We start from the raw sequence: 26,375 nt of genomic DNA, 5'->3' as shown, positions 1-26,375 counted from the left end.
TTTTAAAAGATCCCACATGTGATTCTGTTAAAAGATCCCACAGGTGATTCTGAGGTGTAGGTAGTTTAGGAACCACAGCCAGATTATCATCTAGTCTTCTTTTAGGTGTTCATTCATTGCAATAACATTTGTTGAAACTCACTTCTGTGCCAGGTGCTATATTAAATATTGGGAAATTACAACAAAAGACATGGACCTTGCTTTCAGGAAATCCCAGTGCAGTGGTGGAAATGGACCATGGGTTAACTACAATACATGAGGTAATTACTACATGAAGGTCAGAGGTTAAATCACCCTGACCTGGGGCTGGAGGCGAGTGTTAGAAAGGAAAATCAGGAAAGACCTTATGGAGGAGCTGTAGTGTTGGCCTGGCTGTTGAACTGAAAATGGAAAGGAAGAGAACAGGTGGAGAAGACGGGAAGGGCATTCCAGAAAGAGGAAACAGCTTGTATAAAGGCATTAGAAATCAAGTTACATCCAGCCTCTCATTCTGTTTTCCTCTAATTCATCTTGCACATCATTGTTGCAACAGTTTTCATATAGTACACTGTACTGCACTTATCAATTTCCTGCTAACAAAATGCTCATGGATCCTTATAGAGATCAGAGTGAATTCTGTACTGCTTAACTGGGCATCAGGGCATGCCAACTCCTCCTCTAAAGTACTTAGAATGTTTTCTTCATCACCCACCAGAAGACCCCAGGTGCATTTCCATCTCTTCACCACTGCTCACACCATTTCCCTGCGCTGTAACGTCCTTCCTGCAACATTGACCATGTAGCTGAATCCTCCTTTTGTTCAAGGTTCTTTCTAACCACCCCACTCTCTCATCTGAATCTTTCAGCACTTAATTTTACTGTTTATTCATTTGGTAGTAATTAGATGATGCCCTAAATATTTATCTATGTCTTAGCTTTCTAATACAATTAGAAATGCCTTACAGAAAAGCATAGAGCCACATTCTTTTTTTTCTTCATACAGCACAGTGCCTTGAAACAAATAAAAATCTATATTTTATTACTGTAAACAAAACTGTATGATAGTACTATAACTTTAGAAAATAGAGGAACTAATTATTTGCATAATTGCCCAGTCTTTGGCCATTGACATACACGATTTTTACATAGTTGTAAAGGTAGTGTACAAATCATTCTTTATTCTGAAGTTTTACTCAATGTATCATATACATTGCCCAGAAAAATAATAAATGTCTTTGAATGATAATCAAAAGTACCATTTACCCCTGATATACCAAGAACTGCTTTGTTTATGTTGTCTCAACTTTTACATGTCCTTATACCAATCCCATGAGGTAAATAATGATGTTATTCTGGGAAGAACTGGACATATGAGCTCAATTCCTAGCTGAGCTATGCCACTTACTCTTTGGGTAAATTTGGACACTTCTTTTACTGACCTAATCCTCAGTTTCCTCATCTCTGAAATGGGTATAATAATAGTTCCCACCTTGCAGGATTTGGTGGGGATTAAAGGAGATGATGGACAAAAATAGTGCCTGGCTTATGGCAAACATTCAGTATGCTAGCTGTCATTGCTGTTACTGTTGCTGGTCACATTTTATAGGCGAGAAAGCTTGGGATCAACAACATCTCCCCAAGAGCACACAGCTAGTATGTGACAGAGCCAGGACTCAAATCTGTGTCTCAGTTGTAAGATACAGGTCGCAGAACTGAATAGAATGTGGTCCTAGTCAAGGGAGAGAGCTCTCTTTTTGTCTCTTACCACAGACTCCCCAGCTGTCCAAGCATCCTGAGCTCTCTGCAACAGCACAGCATGGCTGGAGCAGGACTCGGGCTGGCACCCACCAATACCTCCTCCCCGGCAGCATCATAGCCGGGGGTTCTGCAGCCGGACACCTGGGCACTCTCATCAGGTCTCAGATGTAAGGCTGAATTCTCTCCTGCTCTTTTGGTAACAAGACCAATTCCCACTATTCTCACATCTCACTAGGGTCACAATCTAAGGGGAAATGGACTGGCTTTCTGCAGGGTTTTGCCTGGAAGTATCTAGTCCTTGCTCAACTTTTTAATTTGGAGAGTCAGCATAAAAATTAAAGTCAGCTCTGTTAGTACTATTGCTATTAATAATAGTTACTCTTTATAGTGCTTTTCCTGTTTGCCATGGATGCATTACATACATTGTTACTAAACACATCACATACATTATTTCCTATAATGCATACAACAACCCTGTGGAATAGCTATTACTGTCTCTGTTTTATAGATGAAACAACTGAGCATCTTAACCATTATAACTGCTGCCACCAGCATCCCCGTTATAAAAGCACATGCTTTGAATTCTCAGTTCCAGTATTAGGATGACTTAAAATAATTCTGCCAGTCTAATTATGGAGTTATATTATCTAGAAAGGCCTATAATCCTTATTTTCAATCTCTGTATATTAGACTGTCTTCTTACCTCCTCAACTTTCTTTCAATTACTCAGTAATATTTTAGGAAAAGTCAGAGTTCTGACTTTTAGTCAATTTAAATTGGTCAACTATTTTTTTTTAATTGCATTGTTTATTAGGAAAAGACCTTTCATTCTTCTGATCCCTTTACTGGGAAGTAATGTTCATGAGCACAAGTTTTGATTACAGTTGCCTTAAAGACCAGTTTTGAAAAGTCTTTTGTTTACTTGAGCAATAAGTTGGTTGCTCAATGATACTATCAAACTGAGAACAAGAGGAAAGAAAAGTCAACTTAACCTAACCCAAATGAGAACATGTTTCCTGGGATGAGAATGTGTCAGAGGCAGCATAGCATGTCCTAAATCCCTTGTGTCATCAGTGTTGTATCATGTGTTATAGGTAAATTATCTTTTTTGTAAGTTAGGCCAAAGCGTGCTCCTTCAACTAACTGTGAAAGCATTCTTGAAAGCCCATGAAACCTTATTATTCTAATTACCAGCACAAGGGGTTGATAAATAAATTATGAGGCCAGGTATTATTGTCATTAAATAGACCTTGCTCAATTATTTATCCCTGGGTCTGGGGTTACAGCTCAGAGAGCTGTGCATATTGTACCAGGGCTTTGAGCTCTGAGACCTGGAGACTGGATTACAGTCTTGGCAGGCAGCTTTTGTTGAATGCAATTCAAGGGGATGACACACATTTTTCAGTCAGATATTTGGATGGTTTGAGGCCACCAGCTAGTCAAAGTTTATCCACAAGAGCCTATTTCATTTTAGCCATGTAGATAAATCCCTTTAAATTATCCAGATCAATACAAATGGGTAGGAAAATGGACTCACTACAGGAAAAATATAAAGAAAATGTGTTGCTTTTTAGTTTTCAAAGACTCTGCTCTTTGTTTTTTTGCATTCTGACATCTGTTATGGGTACTTTAGTGTGATAAGTATCAGTCAGTGTTTATCTCCATATTGACTAGTTTCTTTTTGTATCTTGTTTCTAACAGCACAGTGAAAGATGTTGTCTTCTGGTTAAGAAATGTGTTATCAGGGAGGATGGGATTGGGTGATACTAGTTTTCTTCCATCCTGAAATCATGCCAGCTCATTGTAAAGGTCAGCCCCCAAAATAGTGTTAAGGTGTGTTCTTTCACTGAGCTCTTCCACCCCAGTATCCCCTCTTCTAGGCCGGAAAGGTGCAAGAATGCTTTCTTACATCCCAAGAGCATCAGATTAGGGGGATCAAGAATCTGTTCTTGCTTAACAATTCTCTGCCCACCCCATACCCCTGGCTTTGTTTTAAAGTCATCCCCTAGATTTCTGATGAGTTGAGTCTAGTAGTTATTTTGGCCAGGGTGGGAAGTGGGGAACAGGAGGCTCTAGAATGGCTGGTCAGGGAGCCCTTAGGTATGAAACTTGGGGAAGATCTCTTGAAGGATGGAGGAGGGGTTAGGGCATTCGGGCACTTGTGACTATGTGGAGTAGAGTGAAGTCCAGACTTTCATTTGAAAACCTTCAGGATATGTGTGTTGAGGGTGGGGTAGGGTAGTAATTGGAAGAGAAGTATGAAACTATGCTTAGTATCAGGGATAAATTGGCAATTTAAGAGACAAAAAATAAAAACTTGTTTAGATTGTCCAAAGGAAAATATATCTATAATAACTGCTAAGAAACCTTATGAATGCCATGAAAATAAGTTTCTGTATTTGTTAAATGAATTTATAATTAATTTTGTGGTGACTTAAATTTGGTTATAACCCTGACTTCCCTCTCTCTCTTAAATCTTGCTAGTTTAATGTTCCTGTAACATAATTATCAGCTCACAAAATTTAAAATCTTGTCAGAAATATGGAGTAGAATAGCTATGTCTTTACACTCCTGTCTGCTTAGAGCCGTCGTGTTTTCTAATTGGCCACTCAGCTAGAAAGTGATCTAATTCTAATAGGCCAAACTGATGTTCTCTAATTATCTGCTAATCATCAGGAGCAGTGGATATCCCCATAAAATAGTCACCTTGTTACATTTGAAAAACAAATTTTGATTTTACTACTAAGAAGAATTTTTGGTCCTCCATTTATATATGTTTATTATAATAGAGAATGATGTGATAATTCCTGTGTATACTTGGTTTTATGAACTTCAAAATTCTTGATGCCAAATAATTGCTATAACATGATGTATAGGTTCCTAAAAATCTCTACACTATGAAAAATTGGGTAATGAAAACTACAGTGCTTGCAGGAAAAATGGGGATGGGGCACAATATTCAGAAACATCATCAGTGACACATTAAAAAAAGATAGAAATTTAAGAAAATGGTAGCAACATTTTACACATGTTTAATGGCTGAGAAATACATAAACACTGCAATAAATATGGCAGTTTACCTTAAAAAAGACCTGAAGTTTGCTTGTGGAAATGACAAGATTGCAGTTTGTGAATTATTGTGAAGCATGGAAGGAGGGTCATTGTAACACCAGCTCTGAATGGATGTGACTTTTCTAACACATGGGGTGCCATGAAGTAGCTGGTTGATGAGGTGTGTGCATTTTGTATATATACTGCTAGGTTTAGACGGATGTGTTTTTTTCTTGTATTCACCCAGTGTTTCTTGTAGATAAAATCACATGTAAGCAAACACAAAATTTGTGTTATGTTCAAATTGTTCCGTAATATAAAACAATCATGTTAGAACAGATTCTTGGTTTCAAAACAAGTGTTACAGTGGAATTGACAGTGTAATAATTCCTTCAACACATTCACATCTATAGTCTCATCTTATTCTCGCCACCACCCCAGCAAGCAGGGAAGCAATTGCCCAATTTTTGTTTGTTTGTTTGAGAATCCTGACCTGTTAAAAGCTACACAGTAACTGAAGGAAACTGTGCCAGAGCTTGCTCAGGTGTGTGCGAGTCCTGAGCAAGTAGTCTTTCCTCTGAGAAGTGGGATGCTCCTTAACGTGAGTACAGAGAGTGACAAAAACATGGGCAAAGTTATAGAGACAAATCACAGAGTCTGGGTTAGAACTCGAGTTACTTGATTTTCAGGTTAGATCAGTTCAACATTTTATAAAGTGTCTGCTAAGTACCACACTCACTCCTGTCTTATCATCTCTATAATACATAGTTAAAGCTTAACTGTGATAACGGTTTTTTGATTGCATGGATCTAAAAACCCAGCCATGAGAGCTCAGTTTATACTTGTTGATGGGGCTTTATTGAACATTTTAAAATGTGTAGAATGTTCTAGAAACTGTTTTTCAATTAATCTTCACAGCCCAGAAGTCATGTCAAATGTCAGGGTGTTTGACAAGGCCAGCCTAATAAATCTTCATTTCTAGAAAGCTGTCCTAGTAAGTTTCTGAGAAGACCCAAGGGAAGGGTGCAATCCCAAAGTCTAGGAATGATTTTTCCTTCAAGCATTAATTGATGTGGAAAATACAATTATTAGATACTCCCTTGTCTCTGTCTATCCAAATTATGCCATTTAGGTCTATTTCAAGAAGGTTTCAGTTTACTAAACACCTCCTATGGTCAAAGTAGTGAACAGTGCTGTGAGAGATACAAAAAGGACAAGATATTGTCCCTGCCATTAAGGAAATGATGTGGGAAGTCTGTTTGATGACTGAAGAGAATCTTCTCTGTTGTGCTTGTGTTTTTATGGCAGGTCATGGGTGGGTGCACATGCACAGGTGAGTAATGGGGCACCATTTTCTAGTTATCAGCTAAGTTAGCAGACGTGGTGTTTTCATCACTGGGTATTGTAAAATCATGAGTTTAGCATTGATACTAAGGAACACAGAAAATCCTTCACCAACTTAAGGATGAAGTTTCATTTTTCACTTTTTAAAGAGTACTTTGTGTGTTGTTTATTTATAGTCATGTGTTGAAGGGGCTTGTCTGTAAAACCACATATTCCAGGGGCCACCCGACTGACGACAGCTTTGTACCTGTAGAACCAATGTCCAGGTTTGGATTATCCCTTGGTTCTCTTGGGTTATGCATTTTATGGCCCTGGAGAGGTCAAGGCAAGCCTGGACTGCCTCTATTTTAAAAATTCTTTTCATATCTCAAACAAACAACAATAGCAAAAATGACTAAAAAGTTTACAAAAGTTGTATATTTAACATGTTCACTTCATGCATTTTGATGAATTAATGCTTTTTACCACAAACACAAAGACACTAATGTGACTACTGTAAATGTACAAATATTTGGGAATAGCGTTAAAGTTTAAATTTGAAGCCCTTTCAGAATGTGAGGCCAAAAAGTATTCCTTTCCTTTTTTCTCTTCTCTCAACCCCATTTGCTTTACAGAGTATGGTTTTTCTGTTTTAAGTCATAATCGCTTTTATAAGATTAAATACCAGATCAATAAGTGTGTTCTATGTCAGTTTGTCCTGAACTTCCTGCCCTATTTTTTTTAAAAAAGCAATCCTTAAAAAAGAAGGAAAGAAAGTATTTTAAAATAAACATTCCGACTGCCAGAATCTGAAGTAAACTTCAGATTCAATTTTATATGTGGTCGAAATGAGAAGAACTAGGGTTCTCTATTTTGACACTTAGCATAAATTCCTTGCTTTTTGATGACTCCAGTGAGACTGAAATATCTCATTCTTTCCAACCAGAATTAAAAAACTTAAACATCTATTACAAGTCCCAAGGTTAGGAAATTCAGCTTACATTCACTTGTTAAGGGTTTGAAAGTGTCTAGAAGAAATCAGGCAGTAGACCTAATAAAATTAAATATCCACTATCTTTATGCTGTATTAATCTCAACCCACCACCACCCACCCCTTATTTTGTTTTATTTCCTCAGGGAAGCAAAAAAATTTGTGAGTGAAAATGAAGGGGCTCTTGGGAAAGGAAAAGGAAAACGGTGGTTTGCATTTAAGATGATGATGGGCAAGGTAAGTATTTTCTTAGCTCAATTTGGTTGGTGCCATTTATGCTCAGTAGAAGCCATGTTGCCCCCGAGGGGTGGTAAAATTGGTTCTGTTCTGAGTGAAAAAGATGTTATACGTTATGTCTATACATAGGTACATATACAGTAGATAAAGAGTATTCTGCGTTACTGAAATTTGGAGAAAGGGATGATTCAGAAAAAAAATGGTCCTAAAAGGCTCTTTAAAGGAGTTAAAATGAAAATAAGTCGATAAACATTGATTCATGGCAAAAGACTGACCTGTGTGCTTTTATCACTTCCAAATGTAAAAGGTTGAGCCCCTTTCATTTTCATTCCCTGGGAGTTAAGGGATTCTGGGTCAAGGTTTCTTTCTCAAAATGTGTACAAGTTACACGGCCATATAGCTGTTCTCTACCATGAACATCAACTGTAGATTGGATAGAAAAGAAGAAAAAACAAGTGATATGCCAATATAAATATAGATCTTTGGAAAAGATAGAAAAGAAACTAACATTTATTTAGCACTTACTATGTGCCAAGCACTGAATTAAATCCTTCTATAAAAATTAAATCTTTATATAAAAATCTTTCCATATTTAATTCTCACAGCAAAGTAGGTATGTAGGTATTATTATCTCCTCTTTACAAATGTTATACCACCTGAGGCTAAATATATTCCCATAAAGATGGGAGTTTTGTGACTGAAGTTCATATATCTTAAATATGAAATATTTAGATAGATCTGTAATATATATTTATACATCATATATATCATAGATTAGTTTTGTCTGTTTTTACAATTTAAATAAATGGAATCATATAGCATTTATGCTTTTGTTTCTGGCTTCTTTGATGCAATGTTATTTTCATGAGATATGTTCATGTCATGGGAGTTATAGTTCATTTTTATTTATGTGTTGTATCCCATCGTATGAAGATGCTGTAATTTATTTATCCATTCTGTTATAGATGAATATTTGGGTTGTTTCTGGTCTAGGTAATCTTTCAAACTCCAGACTTGTCTCAAATCTTATTTAGGCTCCCCATGTCTGTCTAGCTCACCCATTATCTCAGCATAATCTGTACATGTGCAAAGTTATCTGCCCCATTCTCATTCTTCTTCTTAGTGGTCCTCTTGATCATGGGTAACCCAACATTGTTGGGTAAAATGGAAGGAAGATCTTTTATAAAAACTAATTTATGATTCTTTTTCTTCTTCCTTTTCCTATAACACCATTCCTTTCCATTTAGCTGACTGTTCTACCTCTACCAGAATGAAAAGTCATAGCACTTACCATCCTGTATAGAAATTACCTGTTTATGTAGAGTGTACTTGATCCAGAAGCCCTTCAAGGCAGGAACTATGTCTTATTTATATTTCTTTAATTTCTTCATGCAATGAATATTTAATTAAATACACACCATTTGCTGATCACCTTATTAGGTGCTAACTCAGTCCCTGCTCTCTTATTGTGTGGTAGAATAAACAGATATTTCTCAGTGGTCAGCATATTTTCTGTAAAACAGAGAGTCAGTAAACATTTTTTAATTAAATTGGTCCAGGGGTAGGTGGGGAACAGGGAGGCAAGTGAAACTAGCATCTCCCCTTTTTACAAAAAGCAATATGTGATTCCAGAGAGATCTTTCCAAGCTCATTGTCATGAGATATTTTGGGATGAGTGTGGGAGATAAACATCTTAACAAACAAGCAGTTGGGTTTTACTGTTGTACTTGGCTTTCTTTTCAGAAATGGGTAAAATTTCTCCGTGATTTTGAGAACTTCAAAGCTGCTTGTGTCCCCTGGGAAAATAAAATCAAGGCAATTGAAAGTAAGTGCTCAATCTCATTAGATGGGGAATGCTGTCCTAGATAAATGTCTCATAAGCTAATCAGATGCCTTTCTCAGTTTCTGAACTATTGGAAAGATTAAAAACAAGAAAACAAACAAATAAAGACATTTTCATGTCCTCTTTGCTCACTGTGAAGATTTGCTTACTCTTACCAATCACAGCACTGGAGACCCCATTCTCCCTTCCTGCATTAGACCAAAATATTTTTTTGACCTTGTTTTTTCTTCTACACATGGAAGTCAGTATAGTGCACAATGACACTGAATCATCATTGGGAAGGCAGAGATTTTATTTCGGCAATGAACATGACTTTGAAAGTAGGTACTTTAAATATTATAAATTAACTATATTTCAGTTAAAAAACTCATATACAAACATCAAAAAAACAGAAAATATATATTCACTTGGATGTTAGACAGTAATCAAAATGAACAATGTCTAAAAACAGTGAAGAAATCTTAAAGTATCATTTTCAAACCTCTGAAGTAGAATAAGCAATAATCATCCAGGAACTCGCTATATGAATGTCATATTGTGCCTTCATTTTGTACAATATTCATAGTGTACAGAGAAGGCAGGAGAATGTACTCAATCAAAAACCTATTTAGTATAGGGCTGTAGGCTTAGAATAAGGCAAATAAAAATATTTAAGTATTGTAAATATGATAGTATGTCATTTCTAAGATAATAAAGAATATAAGGAAAAGGGGATAACATTTAAAATAATTTTGAGTATAATCTTGCCATATCCTGGTTTGTAATAGTTTTGACTAGGATCTGATTTTCTTCCATGCCCCTCCAGATAGCAGGGCAGATTTTCCTGCTGGCTAAATGTTGCGTTGCCTAATTAAAATAGAGGCTCCACAGGGAGATAACACAGCTGATGGATATTTCACTGACAAGATTGGGCACGTTTTAGGAGTGACTATCCCTCAGTCCTCTGTCCCTCATTATCAAATGGCAATGAATTAAAATACATCAGCTCATTAATGGAACTTCCTCACACATATTCCTGTGCCATCCCTTTCTTGCCTTATTTTCCTCCTCAACACTTATCACTATCTAAAGTGCTATATTACTATATCTCAATTAAATTTAATTAAATTTAAAAATAAATTATTAAATAAATAATAAATAAAATAAATTAAAAATACAGTCATTTCATTTCATTTTGTGTTCATTTCTTCCAATAGACATGAAGGCAGAGATTTTGGTTTGCTCTTTCCCGGATCCCTAGACCTAGAACTTGCTTGGCCCTAATGAATATGTGTTGAATAAAATTAAACAGAAGACATTTTCCAAATGTCTACTATTCTAGGAAATGGAAAAAAGAAATTTAGACACATCAAAAAAAGAATAGTCATCATGAAATTCTTAAGTTTTAACTGTGCAGCTAAAATATGGTACCTTGAGAGCCATTGTGAAACAGAAGGCCCTTTAGAGCATTAAGATCCTGAAACAATGTATGTTGAAAGAAGTCTGGATTTTTTTCTTGCTTTGCTACAAATTTGCTGTTTGACTCTGAGCCAGCCATTTAATCCCTCTGAGCCTCAGTCTACTCATTTATGAAATGATAAGGATGAATCTTGATCAGTTATGAGATGTATCCCAAGAAATTTGTAATTAATGATAGCTAAAATATATACAATTCGCAAATCATTTATTTTTAAAGTACACTAGAGCAGGTTCCAGTCTATCTCAATAGCAATGTCATGGTCACTTGTGTTGCAATAGCCTATCTTGAGTGGAATAGAAACAAATGGAATTATTTTTATTGCCAGAAGTTGCACATAGGAATGAGTTACACATATGACCATAATTTATCATGTGTGTCACAGTGGGAAAAACATATTGAGAGCTACTCAATAATACTTTCAGTTATCTTCCCTCCTCCCCTCTTCCCTCAGAAATTTGGAGCAGTCAACCTGGACAGTTCAAACAAATGTGGATTATTTTCCACATTTATTTTTTGATTAGGTTGTCCTGATATTTTTCACTTTTCGTGGTGCTTTTTGCCTCACTGTGGAGAATTGACACTTATTTTCTATTCTATCAACAATCACCATAACAACCATTTATTGAGTGCCACTCAGAAACCCTACAAACATTATTTCATTTAATCTTTAACATGCCGGCATTGTGCATATTAGCTTTCTGTTTTAGAGTTGTGGTAAATAACTGTCCCAGAATAAGTTAGCAGAGGAGCCAAGATAAAAGGTGAAGTCTGTCTGGGCCCAAAGCTTGCCATTTTCTCAGTGTAGTGTGCTGATTTTTGCTCTGAAGAAGATTTTATAAACTTTTTCTTTTGCACCAGGTCCTAGAGAAGATTAGACCAGGACAATGGCATGATAAGTAATTACAGATTTCCTTGATAGTTATCCTATTTGGGGAACTATTTCCCACCTTCTCATGTATTTATTTTTCAATGAGTTATTTATTTAATTATATATTTCATATTCTATAAGATACGTGATGTATTAAGCTCTTAATGATAATCATAAGTGCACTGTATACTTTTGGATATTGCATTAGTTGAAAAGTATGAAACCTATCTAAGAGTAAATTAGCAGAGTCTTTGAATTGGACTAACCATCTCATAGAAAGTACCTTACCACAGGTAGGGAAAGCGTGTGTCTGTGGTGGTCTTTCAAGCTGAACTGAATGAAAGGTGGAAAGAAATGGGACATGCAATCAGTTTATGAAAGGTTGAGGTCTTCTTGTCCCTTTCTGGCTCTATAGTTTGGGCAATGCTTTGATATTTAGGGCTCTCTATTTCCACATTTGGCTTTTCCACAAAATTTAGTTACAATCAGTCCATGTAAGCGTGTGAAGTTCTTTGCTTTATACTCTTGAGTTATAAGTTATTGAAACAGTTAAATGGAAAATAGACTTATACTAAGAGAGACCTGAATAATTTACCTTCTCTGCAAATTTTTTTTCAGAAAAAAGTAGGTTAAGCATGTACCCTATTTATAATATTTATACTTTATATTATAAAACTAATATAAATGCTTTTCTCTTAAAGAAATGGCCATTTAATCTTATAAAAGTTTCAGAAATGTTATTATATTCCTTTTAAAGGTCAGAATCATCTAACATAATATCTCATTTAATCTTCTGAATAAACTTGATGTGATTGGTTAATTGATTGAGCAAATACTCACTGAGTGCCTACCATTTATTAGGCATGTTTCTCGGCACTGGGGATGCAATACTGACAAAGACAGGCAAGGGTCGATCTTACATTCAAATGTGTTGATATGTGTGTGCGTGGGTGGAGAGACAGTTCATAAAACACAAGCAAATAAATAATGAAGATGATTATGGACTGTGGTAAGTGGCAAAGAGAAGCACTCTCTTCGTGTTCCCCTCCCAAAAGTCTTTCTAACATGCTCTTACTCACTGCTCCATCTCTAAATAAATACTAACCAAATATTTTCTAAATTTGGTTTTGAAGGAGTCCCAAATTACCAGCCTTCATTAAGTTTCCACAAAGCTCTGTCCCGTACTTGGCGGAATCACAAGAGGAACTCAAGTCTAAAACTCATGCTGTTTCCATTTTGATTCCAGTAGGACCTGGATCCCTATACTAGTGTGGACCAGGTACTCACCTGATGACTCCCAACTTTTTTTCATATAAAAAATAGCTTTGATAATTCTTGTCATGGAGGAATTCTGTGAAGTTCTACATCACATGGTGATGCTGTGGAGTTTTACTATCCTGCCAGCCTTGTAAAAGGCCTAGAACCACGTGGTTACCTGCAGAGATGCACCTTATTAACCACGTTGCATTGCATATTTTGCTAAAGAAGCTGTGCATTTGTGCTCCCTGGAGTACAAGTATAATATATACCTACTGTGACTCCAGCATTACTGTTAAAACCATGGATTAAATCATTAAATGTCTTTCAAGCTGGAGATTACAAGTCTTTCTAAGAATCAAAATCTGCTTCTCCCTAATAGTAAACTACAGCATCAAAGGTGTGATAGACCTCTTCTTTTTTTAGACCAGAAGTAGCTTTAGACAGACAATCTTAAGCAAGAGTTTAAACTGCATGTTTCCCTGCTGGCTTAAAGGCACCAGAAAATATAAATTAAATTTGCCACATTTAATTCCCTATCCCTAGACCAGTTTGAAAGAAACTGGGCTTTGAATCCTAGCCTAACAAGATGGTATTTATATTGTACTTTACAGCAGGTGATTTAACTGGTCTTTTCCCATTTAGAAATGTTCATTATTTATCTGCTTGTCTTATTACCCATCTGTTCAAGAGGAAATTATACATGATGACAGACTACAAATTACTCTGCCTTAATAATAAATAACCAGAGGGAGAGATGAAACTTTAACATTAATTTAAAGGAAACACAGAAAATTCAGGAATAAGAATATTACATAAGCTTTAGGCCTCACTTTAATAAATACCAAAGACTTTTCATATATTAATAATTTACTAATGAAATAGCATTTATTAGTTAGATTAAAGAGAAAAGGTATTGGTCATTTATGGGCACAATCTAAATTTGTGAATTTGACCAGCCTTAGCTGATTGATGGATATTATCTGTATCTATTCTTTCACACACACATTCATTGCCTATTTATTCTATATAGCATAGTTGTTTTTGTTTGTTTGTTTGTTTGTTTTGCGGTACACGGGCCTCTCACTGTTGTGGCCTCTCCCGTTGCGGAGCACAGGCTCCGGACGCGCAGGCTCAGCGGCCATGGCTCACGGGCCCAGCCGCTCCGCGGCATGTGGGATCTTCCCGGACCGGGGCACGAACCCGTGTCCCCTGCATCGGCAGGCAGACTCTAAAACACTGCACCATCAGGGAAGCCCGCATAGTTTTCTTTTTAAAAAATGAATTTAACTATGATTATACTTGAGGAGCAATAGAGCACTGTGAATAAGAGAAATCGAGATTTGGAGTCAGACACCTATAGATCAAAACTATCTGATTTAGAACTCTGGCTCCATCATTTACTATCTACGTAACTATCAATACATATGTAACCCTGGCTCCATCATCTACCAGGTGTGTAACCTATGGAATTTAGTCTCTTGTAAAATGGGAGTACAATAGATTCCCCTGGCAGGGATTTGATGATGATTAAATGAATTAATTAATATGCAGAGATCAAATAGGTATCTGGAACAAAGATTCATTAAATTTTAGCTATTATTATTATTAATCAAGTCTTGGATCAGTCAACTGCTGTGTTTAAGCTTTTGATTCCCCATCCGCACAGTAGGACTAATAATTCTTAACCTTATCAGGTTGTCGAGGTAGTAAAACGAGTTGATGCTGATAATGTTCTTAGTATATGTAATTGACCATCAAAATATGTTAGCTACTATTATTATTATTCCTCATTATTGTTCTTTACAAGAGTAAATCAGTTTTATTTGAGAGACTAAGCACATGGAAATGACTGTTCTTTTTAATTATGCTCTTTTAGGTACACTATAGAAGGGTTTCTTTTTTTAGGAAATGCCTGTTCCAGTCAACAATCTCTAGGAGGATAGAAGTGCTAGGATAAATGAACATGAAGAGGGAAAACGCCTTCTTTTTCATTTTTGTGTTGAGAAAGGGAAAGGGCATATGGAGCTTTGATGTCAACTGGTTGATTTGTTTTCTCTCCTTTATGATCTTTGATCTTTGTTTGTTTTGTTACTGTTCTTTCCCTTTCTGCCACTGGTAGGTGTCATGCAGAAGGAACATTGTCTTCTGGATACTTTGGTCTCTTTGACCTGTGTCTAGGTCTTTCCTACAATCACTCTGGTTTTAATGAAATCTGTTTTCTTGCAATTCATTTCTTTATACCTAGGATTTTGTAAAGAAAAGCCTTAGCTGTCACTTCTCTACTTCCAAATAAAATTGTTGTGAAAGCCACTGTTAAGTCTAAAAACTGGAATTTGGAAGCTTTGGAGTCTAAACTTTTTCACCCATTATGAATATGGATTATACATAGGGTAGGGGGTACTTTCTGAAACATTTTTTTTTTATTGGAGTATAGTTGCTTTACAATGTTGTGTTAGTTTCTGCTGTACAGCAAAGTGAATCAGCTATACGTATACATATATCCCCTCCTTTTTGGATTTCTACAGAGTGAAGTAAGTCAGAAAGAGAAAAACAAATATTGTATATTACCGCCTATATGTGGAATCTAGAAAAATGATACAGATGAACCTATTTGCAAAGCAGAAATAGGGACACAGACGTAGAGAACAAACATATAGACACCAAGTGGGGGAAAGAGGGTGGGATGAATTGGGATATTGGGACTGACATATATACACCACTATGTATAAAATAGATAACTAATGAGAACATACTGTGTAGCACAGGGAACTCTACTCAATGCTCTGTGGTGACCTAAATGGGAAGGAAATCCAAAAAGGAGGGGATATATGTATACGTATAGCTGAAACATTTTAATTTGCTTCTCTTTTTTGCTTTTAGGTATATTTATACTCTGCCCTCATTTGCCAGGGGTTGTGTATGAGGGACTGGGAAAGGGTGGGCCATGGTGCTAATTAAAAGAGCAAAAGTGTAAAAAGCCAGTAAGGAAGGAAGGGAAGAAGGAAGGATGGAAGTAAGGGAAGGGTGGGTCAGTATCCTGTGCTCGGAACTCTATACCAGAGGGTTTCACGAGTGTTTCCAGGGAAAAGCTTGCCCTGGATACCTAAAGATGAATGTTGTTGATGAACAACTGGAATGACTAACAAGCTGGAAGTCCACTGCCTTCAATAAAACATGACGAGTGAACCTGGCTGAGGCAGCCCTCAGGTAGTTGATAGCAGAGAACATAGATAAGGGCCATGAAATGATATGAAATCACTGGGAGCCAGGTAGATGATCATATGTCCTGGGAGAGGAGGATCTGCTTCAGCATTTCTGCACACAGACCAGTGCATCTGGTTACAACACGTGGGGGGGCATGTTTTTCAATATCACACACTTTTAGAAATCTTGTAGAACTCTGAACCCCTCTACAAAGTGAAACGAATTCCAAACACTCAGACTTAAAAGTAACTGACATCTTTCAAAATGTCCAATTAGACATTGAATTCCTTTTAGGTGTCTGTAAAAACTGCCACAGTACGGGGTGGGTGGGGGTGGGTAGAGATTTCTAACTCTTACCTCTTAGTAATGGTAACTGAGTTTTAGCTAGGTACATGATAGCACAGTTTAAAGACTGTATCTCCTGGCCTCCCTTGGTAAGTTGTGGTCATGTAACACAGTTCAATGGGATGTTAGCAGAAGTGATGTGTTCAAAGTCCAGTTTATGCCCTTAAAAGAAAGGATTTGCCTTCCACTGCTTTCCCCTCTTTCCCACTGGCTATCATATGAATATAATGGAATGAGCTGGAACAGCTATTTTAAACCACAAGATGAAAGCTGCATGTAGAGAATTTCACAGCAAGAAGACTGTAGGAGGCTAAGTCCCAGATACCATAGAGCTACCATATCAGCAGTGTCATAGTTACACTCAATCTGAAACATGAGAGAGAAGAAGCCTTCTATTTTATCTTCTTTTTGTTTTTATATTTTTATAGTTGCATTGAGGTATAATCAACAAAAACAAATTGCACATATTTATGTATACAATTTGATAACTAGGGGCATGTGTATACACACATGAAACCATACAATCAGGAAACAGAACACACACTCCCCTCACAAAAGTTTCCTTGTGCCCCTTTGTAACATATCCCTCCATGACCACCACCATCCCCAATCAACCAGCAATCTGCTTTCTGTCACTGTAGATTGCATTTTCTAGAATTTTGTACAAATATTTTTATAGAGTATGCATTTTTTGCCTGGCTCTTTCATTTATAATTATTTTGAGACTTATCCATGCTTTTGCATATATCATTAGTTTGGTTTTATTAGTAGTATTCTATTGTATGTATATGCCACAATTTGCTTATCCATTATGGACTTGTGAGTTGTTTCCAGTTTAGCTTTGGGCTATTACAAACAAAGCGGCTATGAATATTTGTGTACAAGTCTTGGGTTAAGACATGCTTTTATTTCTCTTGCGTAAATAACTAGAAGTAGAATAGCTGGTCTCCTACTATGGTATGTGTTATGTTTAACATTTTAAGACACTGCCAAACTGTTTTCCAAAGTGGTTGACCTAATTTCCATTTCCATCAATAGTGAAAGAGAGAGTTCTAGCTGCTTCACATCCTCAGCAGCATATGGTATGATCAGTCTTTATTTCAGCCGTTCTAGTAGGTGTGTAGTTGATTTTCATTTCCCTGGTGACTAATGACATTGTGCATCTTTTCAGGTGCTTATTTTCCATTTATAGAACTTCTTAGGCGAAGTGTTTTTTCAAATTTTTGTGCATTGTTTATTAGAATGTTAGTCTTCTTATTGAGTTGTAAGAGTTTTTTGTATATTATAGACCCAAATACTTTGTCAGATATATGTTCACATATCTTTTCTCCCATGCTGTAACTTACCTTTTTATTTATCAGAATCTTTGGAAAAGTGAAAGATATTAATTATGATAAGGTGCAATTTAAGGATTTTTAAAATCTAATAGCATTTACTTTTTGGGTCCTATTTTTAAAAAACCTTTGCCAAACCCAAGGTGACCAAGATGTTATGCTGTGTTTTCTCCTAGAGTTTTATAGTTTTAACTCTTAAATACTTAAGTCTATGACACATTTTGAGTTAATTTTTGTAAATGGTATGAGGTAAGAGTGGAGAGTTTTCATTTATTTTTGTTTTATTTTATTTTACATATGAGTATTTAATTGTTCCAGCATCACTGTTGAAAAGATTATTTTCACCATTGAATTGCTTTGGCACTTTTGTAAAAAGAAATCAATTGATTATATATGTGTAGGGCCATTTCTGAATTCCTATTCTGTTCCATTGATCTATGTTTATCTTTATGTCAATATCATACTCTGATTACTTTAGCTTGTGGTAAGTTTTGAAATCAGGTAGTATAAATCCTCCAATTTTGCTTGTTTTTCAAGGTTTTTCTGGCTATTCTTGGCATTTTCTTACAAATTTTATGATCAGTTTATCATTTTATAGAAACTACCTTCTGAAATTTTGATTGGAATTGCCTTGAATCTATAGGTAAATTTGGAAATGATTGCCATCTTAACAATATTGAGTCTTTTGTTCTGTGAACACAGTATATCTCTCCATTTATTTAGGTCTTTTAAAATGTCTCTCAACAATGTTTTACAGTTTTCAGTGTACAAATTTTGTGCATATTTTATCAACTTTATCCCTATTTCATATTTTTGATGATATTGTAAGTTGTATTGTCTTTTAACTTCCATTTTTGATTATTCATCGCTATTGTACAGAAGTGTTATTTATTTTCAAAATTTAACATTGTATCCCATAACCTTGCTAAACTCACTGGTTAGTTTCAATAGCTTATTAAAAATTCTTTAGGGGCCTCCCTGGTGGCGCAGTGGTTGAGAGTCCGCCTGCCGATGCAGGGGACACGGGTTCATGCCCCGGTCTGGGAGGATCCCACATGCCGTGGAGTGGCTGGGCCCATGAGCCGTGGCCACTGGGCTTGCGTGTCCAGGGCCTGTGCCCCGTGGCAGGAGGGGCCACAGCAGTGAGAGGCCCGCATACCACACACACAAAAAAAAATTCTTTAGGATTTTCTACATAGACAATGAAGTCATCTATGATTAAAGAAAGTTTTATTTCTTTAAAAACAAAACCAAAAACTACCACAGTGTTATGAGAATAAGTAAGTGGTACCTAAAGAGTGAGCTAAGTCCTGGAAATAGAGGTCTGACTCTCATGTGAGCTTGGTCTCATCTTAGTAAGTGGAGGCTGAAATTTGCTCCACATGAACCTCCCTCTTCCTGTAATAATGCTCTTCCATCAGTAATGCTTCAAAAGCTAGAGGCCTCAAGAAAACCAATGGTCCCCAGGAGATGTTTTGCTAAATGAGTCAGGACAAAGGGCCTGATGCAGTGGGTAGCTGAGAATGTTCACTGATTCTTCTTGGGCAATTGAAAATGAAAACTGGGAAGACTGGGAAAACTAGCAACTTGATGTTGAATCTTAAGTGATTATCAAAGAAACTTGGCTTTTGTTAATCTATGAGATCTCAACCTGAGACTCAAATTCTGGTTTTTTCTTTCTCTTCCATTCTCTGATTTAAGAGAATGTTTTTGTTTTTGGACTCAGTCAATAAAAATTGCACAGATCATTTCACTTTCCCTGGGGTGAGTGCGAGCTGACAACACATTCTTGCCTATGCCCTCCAAATTCATTCCCCAGACCTGAAGTGACTGTTTAAAGGTCAAGTTCCCCTGCCCCACCCCCCACTGCTTAACACCTGTCAATGACTTCATCTCATTTAACGTAAAATTCTCACTTTTTACCTTTCCCTAAGAGACCCCACACACTGTGGTTTGGTTTCTTTCTTCATCCGTATCCATCACCACTTTCCTTTGTTCATTGTGCTCCAACCAGACAGCCCTTAGGTTTGTCCCTCAATTGTCCTGAGCTCTTGCTTCCCTCACGATATTTGTTCCTGCTCTTTCCTCTGCTTCAGCTGCTCTTCCCCAGTTCTGGGCTTTGCTGCCTGTTCCTTCAACTTCAGATCTGTGCTCAGATGTTACCTCTCTGGGATACCTTCCTTGACAAGCCTACCTAAAGCAACCCCTCTCATAATTTTACCTTCTTCCCTCTAGGACTGACCTGGCTAAATTATTATATATACTTTTATAATAATATGATTATATGTAATATATATATTATGTATAAATATATAATACATATGTCATATACATATATAATACATACCTATATGATATATATCATACATAACATACATATATACTATGTAATACTCATAATATATACATGTAATAGATGATATATAATATTACATATATCAAACATACATATAATGTAATATAATATGTATTATGATAAATGTATATTTCTTTATTTCTTTTAAAATTATTGCATATTTGTTTTTCCCACATCTCACTAAAATGTAAGTTGCATTAGGGCAGCAACCTGTCTCTGATATTGTGTTTCACATCTAAGATAATTCCTGACAGAAGATAAATATGTGAAGAGTAAATGGACTTCGGCTTCTATACTACCTGTGAAATGCCGTTTACACAGGAGAACAGCACAGGATGGTGTATAGGATAACCGTCCATAAGAGATGTGGTAAACTTTTTTGAGAAGAACATTGTTGCTTGAGAAAAAGGAGGAAGAAGTTCAGTAACTATCAAAATAATTAGAATGATGCTAACTACTGGCCAGGCATTGTAGTAACTGTAATAGGGAAGAACCTTTGAATTCTATTACAGTAATCACTAAAGGGATGTTACCTATAAGCTTAAATTATACATAATGGCCCATTTGGGGGAACCCTGCCTTCCAGGTAATGAGCACTAAGCTAAAATACCTTTGTTTAGCTCATGGGAGACATCCTGACCAGGCCCACCTGTGAATGACTGCAGGAAGGGAGAAATGAACACATCCTCTTCGGAGGCTGGATGGAACCGGGAAATGTTTGGCTTTACTCCCTCCCCTTGTCGTATTAAAGAAGCCTGAATTCTAACTCAGGCAAGATGGTTCTTTGGGGCATGACTTCACCATCTTCTCGGTCTGCTGGCTTTCCGAATAAAGTCGTTATTCCTTGCCCCAACACCTCATCTCTCGATTTATTGGCCTGTCCTGCAGCGAGCGGTAGGAGCTTGGACTCGGTGACATAACCACTTTATATACCTTTGTTCACTCAACTGTGTTAACTCAAAGAATAAGATGGGCTCTTCAAATAGCAATCCTAGCTGCCAAGCAAAACGCAGCTTTCTCTTGGATGGATTCTAAAGATGTAGTCATTCTACACAGCTACCTCTACTTCCATCATGTTAACATTTTCTCCTTCTGGATAGAAAAAGAAAATGCTAGAGCCTGTAAAGAAAAGAACCCGTGTGTTGCAATGAGAAGACTTATTTTGAAAAGCACCAAGACGTGGCTTTTGTCTTGTTTTGACCTTTCTTCCAAACTTTTATTTTCTTTTGAATAGGTCAGTTTGGCTCATCAGTGGCCTCATACTTCCTCTTCATGAGATGGATGTATGGAGTAAATATGGTTCTTTTTATCCTGACGTTCAGCCTTATCATGTTGCCAGAGGTAAGATTCTGACTTCCAGTTTACAAAACATGCTGAAACAAGCTTCTTCTGCAATCACTCTACTAAAAAAAACTCTTTTCCTTAAGAGTAAGATGACTATCTAGCCACCTACGCTCTTAGAGTCATAGTATTTGTAACCAGGTTAATCTTCAAAATGGTGCCCATGAGCCACAGGTCCTAATCCTTCTCCAAAGGGTACGTGAGCCTCCTGAAATCATATATGAAATGTGTGTATTGTGTATGTTGAAATGAATATTTCTCTGTGGAAAGATTCCCAAGGTGGTCCCTGTGCACAAATATTAATTGCTCAAGGGGAAGACTTTGACATCTTGTGAGTTCATTTATTTTGCCAAGTTTGCTTTGAAAGAGACATTACTTAATGCAACTCAAGGCATCCAGCTTTTCTATCTGAAGAAACACAAAGTGAGCAAATTTTTCCAGGTATAAAATAAGATATCCCCCCCTCCCCGCCCCATTCCATGGGTCTCTTAAGACCAAGGTCAGTGAGGAGAGTAAAACTGATAGTGGGTCCAGATTGCAGAAGAAGACAAAGCTCTGAGCTGGGGTCGGGGGAGGGGGGAGATTCAATTAACTCAGACCAAGAAGCAACACTAGTCTTCCCGCCTAGTTGACACCCTCTAATGGTATGAGTGATTCTCTTTACTCCTCTCTTCCTTGACATGAAGGAGAGACTCTCCCTCCACCCCACCCCTGAGGGGTATTCCCATATGAAGAAGTGCTTAGTACGGTTTTCTTGAACACTATAATCCCCAAAAGGCCACCTCTCTTCTTTCCAGACCTCCTAAATGAGACCAGTTTAGAGGTGGTGGTGGGTAGTCGGGCTCCAGCAAGCCCTGAGCAACGTGGTTGACTCCACTGCTGGTGGTCTGCGGAAGTCAGAATGCAGGGTCCTTAGCATTCCCTTTGTGCTTAACTCTGGATTTTGTAGTCGATTCCCAGAAAATGGGACCCCACATGGAGACCCACAGAGTCCCCATGAAAAAGTTTCAGAAGTGCTTTTAAACAAAACTGTTTGTGATCACATGTGTGCGTCAGACTTTGTTTCCAATTGTTAACTGCTTTCTTTGTTTCTCCATGTAGTACCTCTGGGGTTTGCCATATGGCAGTTTACCTAGGAAAACGGTTCCCAGAGCTGAAGAGGCATCAGCAGCCAACTTTGGTGTGTTGTATGACTTCAATGTAAGTGATTCCACACAGCTGTGTTCATAAGAGGACAGATTTTTCCATATTCTGAAACTCCGTGGCCTCCTCTTCTGAGGCCAGATGAAGGTCTAAGAGAGATGTCTCTGCCCGCTTGAAAAAAAAAAAAAAGAAAGAAAAAACAAAAAAGAAAGAAAAAGTAAATAGAGTTTGGGAATGTGATAATATGATTAAATGGGAATATAGACTATTAAATGAAGGTGAGCTCAGAGTTCAAAGACTTCACGTGAATATTATTATCTCTGACTTTGAAAAAGGACAAAGGAAGAGTTTGCAAATGTGCTTTTTGGAAAATCTTGTTGAATTCTTCGGGCTTTGATATTTCATATTAACTTCTTCACCTCCTAAACAAATCTATTTAGCATTACTGAATAGTCAATACTAAATAAAGCTAAATAGTAAGTACTAAACAATACTAAATTCTAACTTCTGTATAATATGAAAATAAGCATCACTTGATCGTGGTACCTAAATGAGCGTTATTCCATGGTAGCACTAGAATGAATATTACACTTCGAGCTCCCCTAGGTGGGGATTATTGTCATGGCAGGGACTCATTTCGCCCATTGAAAAATCATTTTGGAGTGTGATTCAATTCTGTGACAACAATTCAATTCCACACATTCTTTTTAAAATACTGGCCAGATTAGAGATGTTTGGAAATGTATAGGATGAGAAAGTAGCACAGTGGAGACTGGGGAATTAGTAATTCAGGAATTTTTAAAAAGTAGAAAATGAGAATAAAATTTTATGTAGACCGGGGAATGAAGGAAGGAGAGAGACAATAAAGTCTTCAGGTTTATAGAATTAATATGCATATATTTCACAGATGTTTTGAATTCTACCCTCAACCTCTCTAAATCGTGAGCTTCCTAAAGAGCGGCTTACATCTGCTGCATCTTCTTTGAAGCCCTTAACATAATAATCAACCAATAGAGGCTTAATGAATCTTGTTGACTGGGAATCCTGAGCAAGGGGGAGGATTTGTAGAGCATTGAGATAAGAACCAAAGAAATTTATGTGAGCAGTACCAGCAAATGTAAACTTTAGGAAAGGTTCTCAGGCTCTGAGTAAACAAGGCAGCTATAGAATAAGCATAAGGCAGAGCGGCAGCCCCAACTTGGTGGCCTTTGGAATCTTAAATCACACCCGTCAGTTGGAAGTTTCATTTCCAGTCAACATTTATTTATGGAATATAAACAGGCACTGGTTTTACAAAGATGAATGTGACATGGCTCTTGACCTCAAGGTGGTCATGACAGTAGATGAAAGATGCATAGGCAACTAGTATACAGTGTGTTCCACACTTAGTAAAACGATGGGAAAAAAAAAATACTGGGGAGCCCTGAGGAAGCAGTTGTCAATTTTGCTAGGGTGTCTGGGTTTCAGAGTGGAGATAGCCTCTGAGTTAGATTTTACTTCTTTTATTTCTTCTTTCTATCACTTCATCTTCTTCCGTCTCTCTATCTTTATCTCTCTCTCCTTCCCCCCATTTACATTTCAAATAATTTATTACTATGTACCCCCCACACTATTTTTATTTCTCATTCTCTTCCTCTGATTAGTTAAATAATAAGCTTCCAGTCTGGTTAATAAGGAAAAGAACTAATAATATTATTGGCATCTTCTGTTGTTTTAGTCATATCAGAGAAAGGAAGAACTAAAAATATGAACAAAAGGTCTTTTGGCTTTTAAACATATTTTTGAAGTTTCTACACTTATAAATTTGTCAAGTAACTGAAATAAAAAGTTTTGCAAACAGTGTCCCTTTGAGATTTTAAAGGTATTAATAACTTGAGGAAGACAAAGAGGAAGGTGGCACTAAGAGAGCTGCTAAGGGGTGTACCAGAAGGTCTAGGAGGTGAATACAGGAGGAAACTAGGGGAAAGGTTTGGGCAGTGAGTGTGCTCACCAAGATTTTATTATTGCCCTCGACAGCTCTCATGTCCAGTTTGGTGAAATACTATTTACAATGGATAGAAGAAGATGGAAACAGGAGTATCCTATGATACTCACTTTCCTTTATAACTCTAGGCCAGCCTAGAAATTATTCTAAGACAATGAGAGATTATTAAAAGGTCAAGAAAGAGTCATTAAAGTGATATTATTCACTTATTTCTTTTTTAATTTTTCTGTGTACTGTGATCACTCGATTATTTGACATATCACAAAATAAGAGTTTTAAGAGAGTGCCCTTAGATCTTCTATCCCATGTCCCACGTTATAAAGTTAGGGAAACTTTGAGTCTCAGAATCATTTTTTAAGGTCTTATGGCTAATAAAAGCCTCCTAATCTAGTGTTCTTTCTATGTCTTGTATCACATCAGTAATTTTTCTGTCATAATTTCCAACATCCTTCTCACTGACAGTTTCTGGAACACAGGCTGACTCCATTTAATGCTGTATCTCACAAGGGGAGAAGGGGTTGAAGCAGTTGGATCCCATTTCCACCTTTCATAATAAACATGCAATTCCTAAATTAGCTTCTCAAATAGAAAGTTTTAGTATTTACCCTTTTGCCTGAATTCTTTACTTGCTTCTTAGAACAATTACCTCATAGAGATGCCCACTCTGTATTATAAGATGATCTAAACGGACAGCCCAGTATTTCATCTATCACAGCACCATGGAGGAAGCCATTGTCCAGATGTCCTTGAGATCCCTGGAAACTCAGAATTCTGTACTTCCAAAGAGCCCAGAGATGCCAGAGAAAAAGACATGTTTCAGGCCCAGGGTAGAGATGACTGGTGCCTAAATGATCTAATTGGAACATGAGCTGGTTTTTTGCATCTAAGAAGATTAATGTACCAGCTTAGCTAAGCAATGCCATATAGATGCTGGTGAAGAGAAGCAGAATCAATTTATAGGACACTGTAAAATAGATGCAAGCATGACCTCTTGTGGTAGAAGAGCCTATAGGTTGGGAAGGATCAGAAAACCTTTGGGCTGTAGGTGACAAGGTTGTGCAGGGGGAGCTGCTTCTCTGTTGAGTTCATATTAGAACCTTGGAACTTCTCTCTGGACCCCCTCCCCTGGAAGTATCCCCTTGGAGCTCAGTGCTCTGTCACCTATAAGCATGTATCATAATTCATCCAAATTCCCTTTAATTAATAGCAGACAAGTACCATGTGATATATGCAAGGTCAGCCAGTCTTATGGCCTCTCAAGGTCACCATTTACAAAGCACCATATTATTTATTTATTTATTTTTAATTGAATACCTAGGGATGGGTCTTACTGAACAGGAAGAGAGTATGTTTTATTAAAATAATAAGAAATAGGGAGATTGTCTAATGTGCATGTTATGAATCAAATTGGCAGAAGTAGTATTATTTGAAGCAGTAGAATTAGAATGAGTTTAAGCCAGTAAGAAGAGCATGTCTTTCAGATGAATGGATAAAGCAGATGTGGCACATATATACAATGGAATATTACTCAGCCATAAAAAGAAACAAAATTGAGTTATTTGTAGTGAGGTGGATGGACCTAGAGTCTGTCATACAGAGTGAAGTAAGTCAGAAAGAGAAAAGCAAATACCGTATGCTAACGCATGTATATGGAATCTAAAAAAAAAAAAAAAATGCTACTGATGAACCTAGTGGTGAGGCAGTAATAAAGATGTAGACATAGAGAATGGACTTGAGGACGTGGGGTGGGGAGAGGGAAGCTGGGGCAAAGTGAGAGTAGCATCGACATATATACATTACCAAATGTAAAATAGTTAGCTAGTGGGAAGCAGCTGCATAGCACAGGGAGAACAGCTTGGTGCTTTGCAATAACCTAGAGAGGTGGGTTAGGGAGGGTAG

At 37.1% G+C, this 26,375-nt stretch overlaps 1 protein-coding gene across 5 annotated transcripts in view; it reads left to right on the top strand.

Annotated features, from left to right (window-relative positions):
* The window catches only part of TMC1 (transmembrane channel like 1), a 387,623-nt gene that overhangs the window by 306,937 nt on the left and 54,311 nt on the right, over positions 1–26,375 (top strand). For all 5 annotated transcript variants that reach the window (XM_067744162.1, XM_067744161.1, XM_067744158.1 and 2 more), the window contains 4 exons: positions 7,249–7,339; positions 9,083–9,164; positions 21,243–21,349; positions 22,451–22,549. In XM_067744162.1, the coding sequence (XP_067600263.1) occupies positions 7,249–7,339; positions 9,083–9,164; positions 21,243–21,349; positions 22,451–22,549 (379 nt within the window). The remainder of the gene's footprint in view (positions 1–7,248; positions 7,340–9,082; positions 9,165–21,242; positions 21,350–22,450; positions 22,550–26,375) is intronic.

The sequence above is a fragment of the Pseudorca crassidens genome, chromosome 7 (assembly GCF_039906515.1).
Source record: "Pseudorca crassidens isolate mPseCra1 chromosome 7, mPseCra1.hap1, whole genome shotgun sequence".
NCBI classification, from domain to species: Eukaryota; Metazoa; Chordata; class Mammalia; order Artiodactyla; family Delphinidae; genus Pseudorca; species Pseudorca crassidens.
Note: the sequence above shows the minus strand (reverse complement) of the source record. Positions and strands in the feature narration are given on the sequence as shown.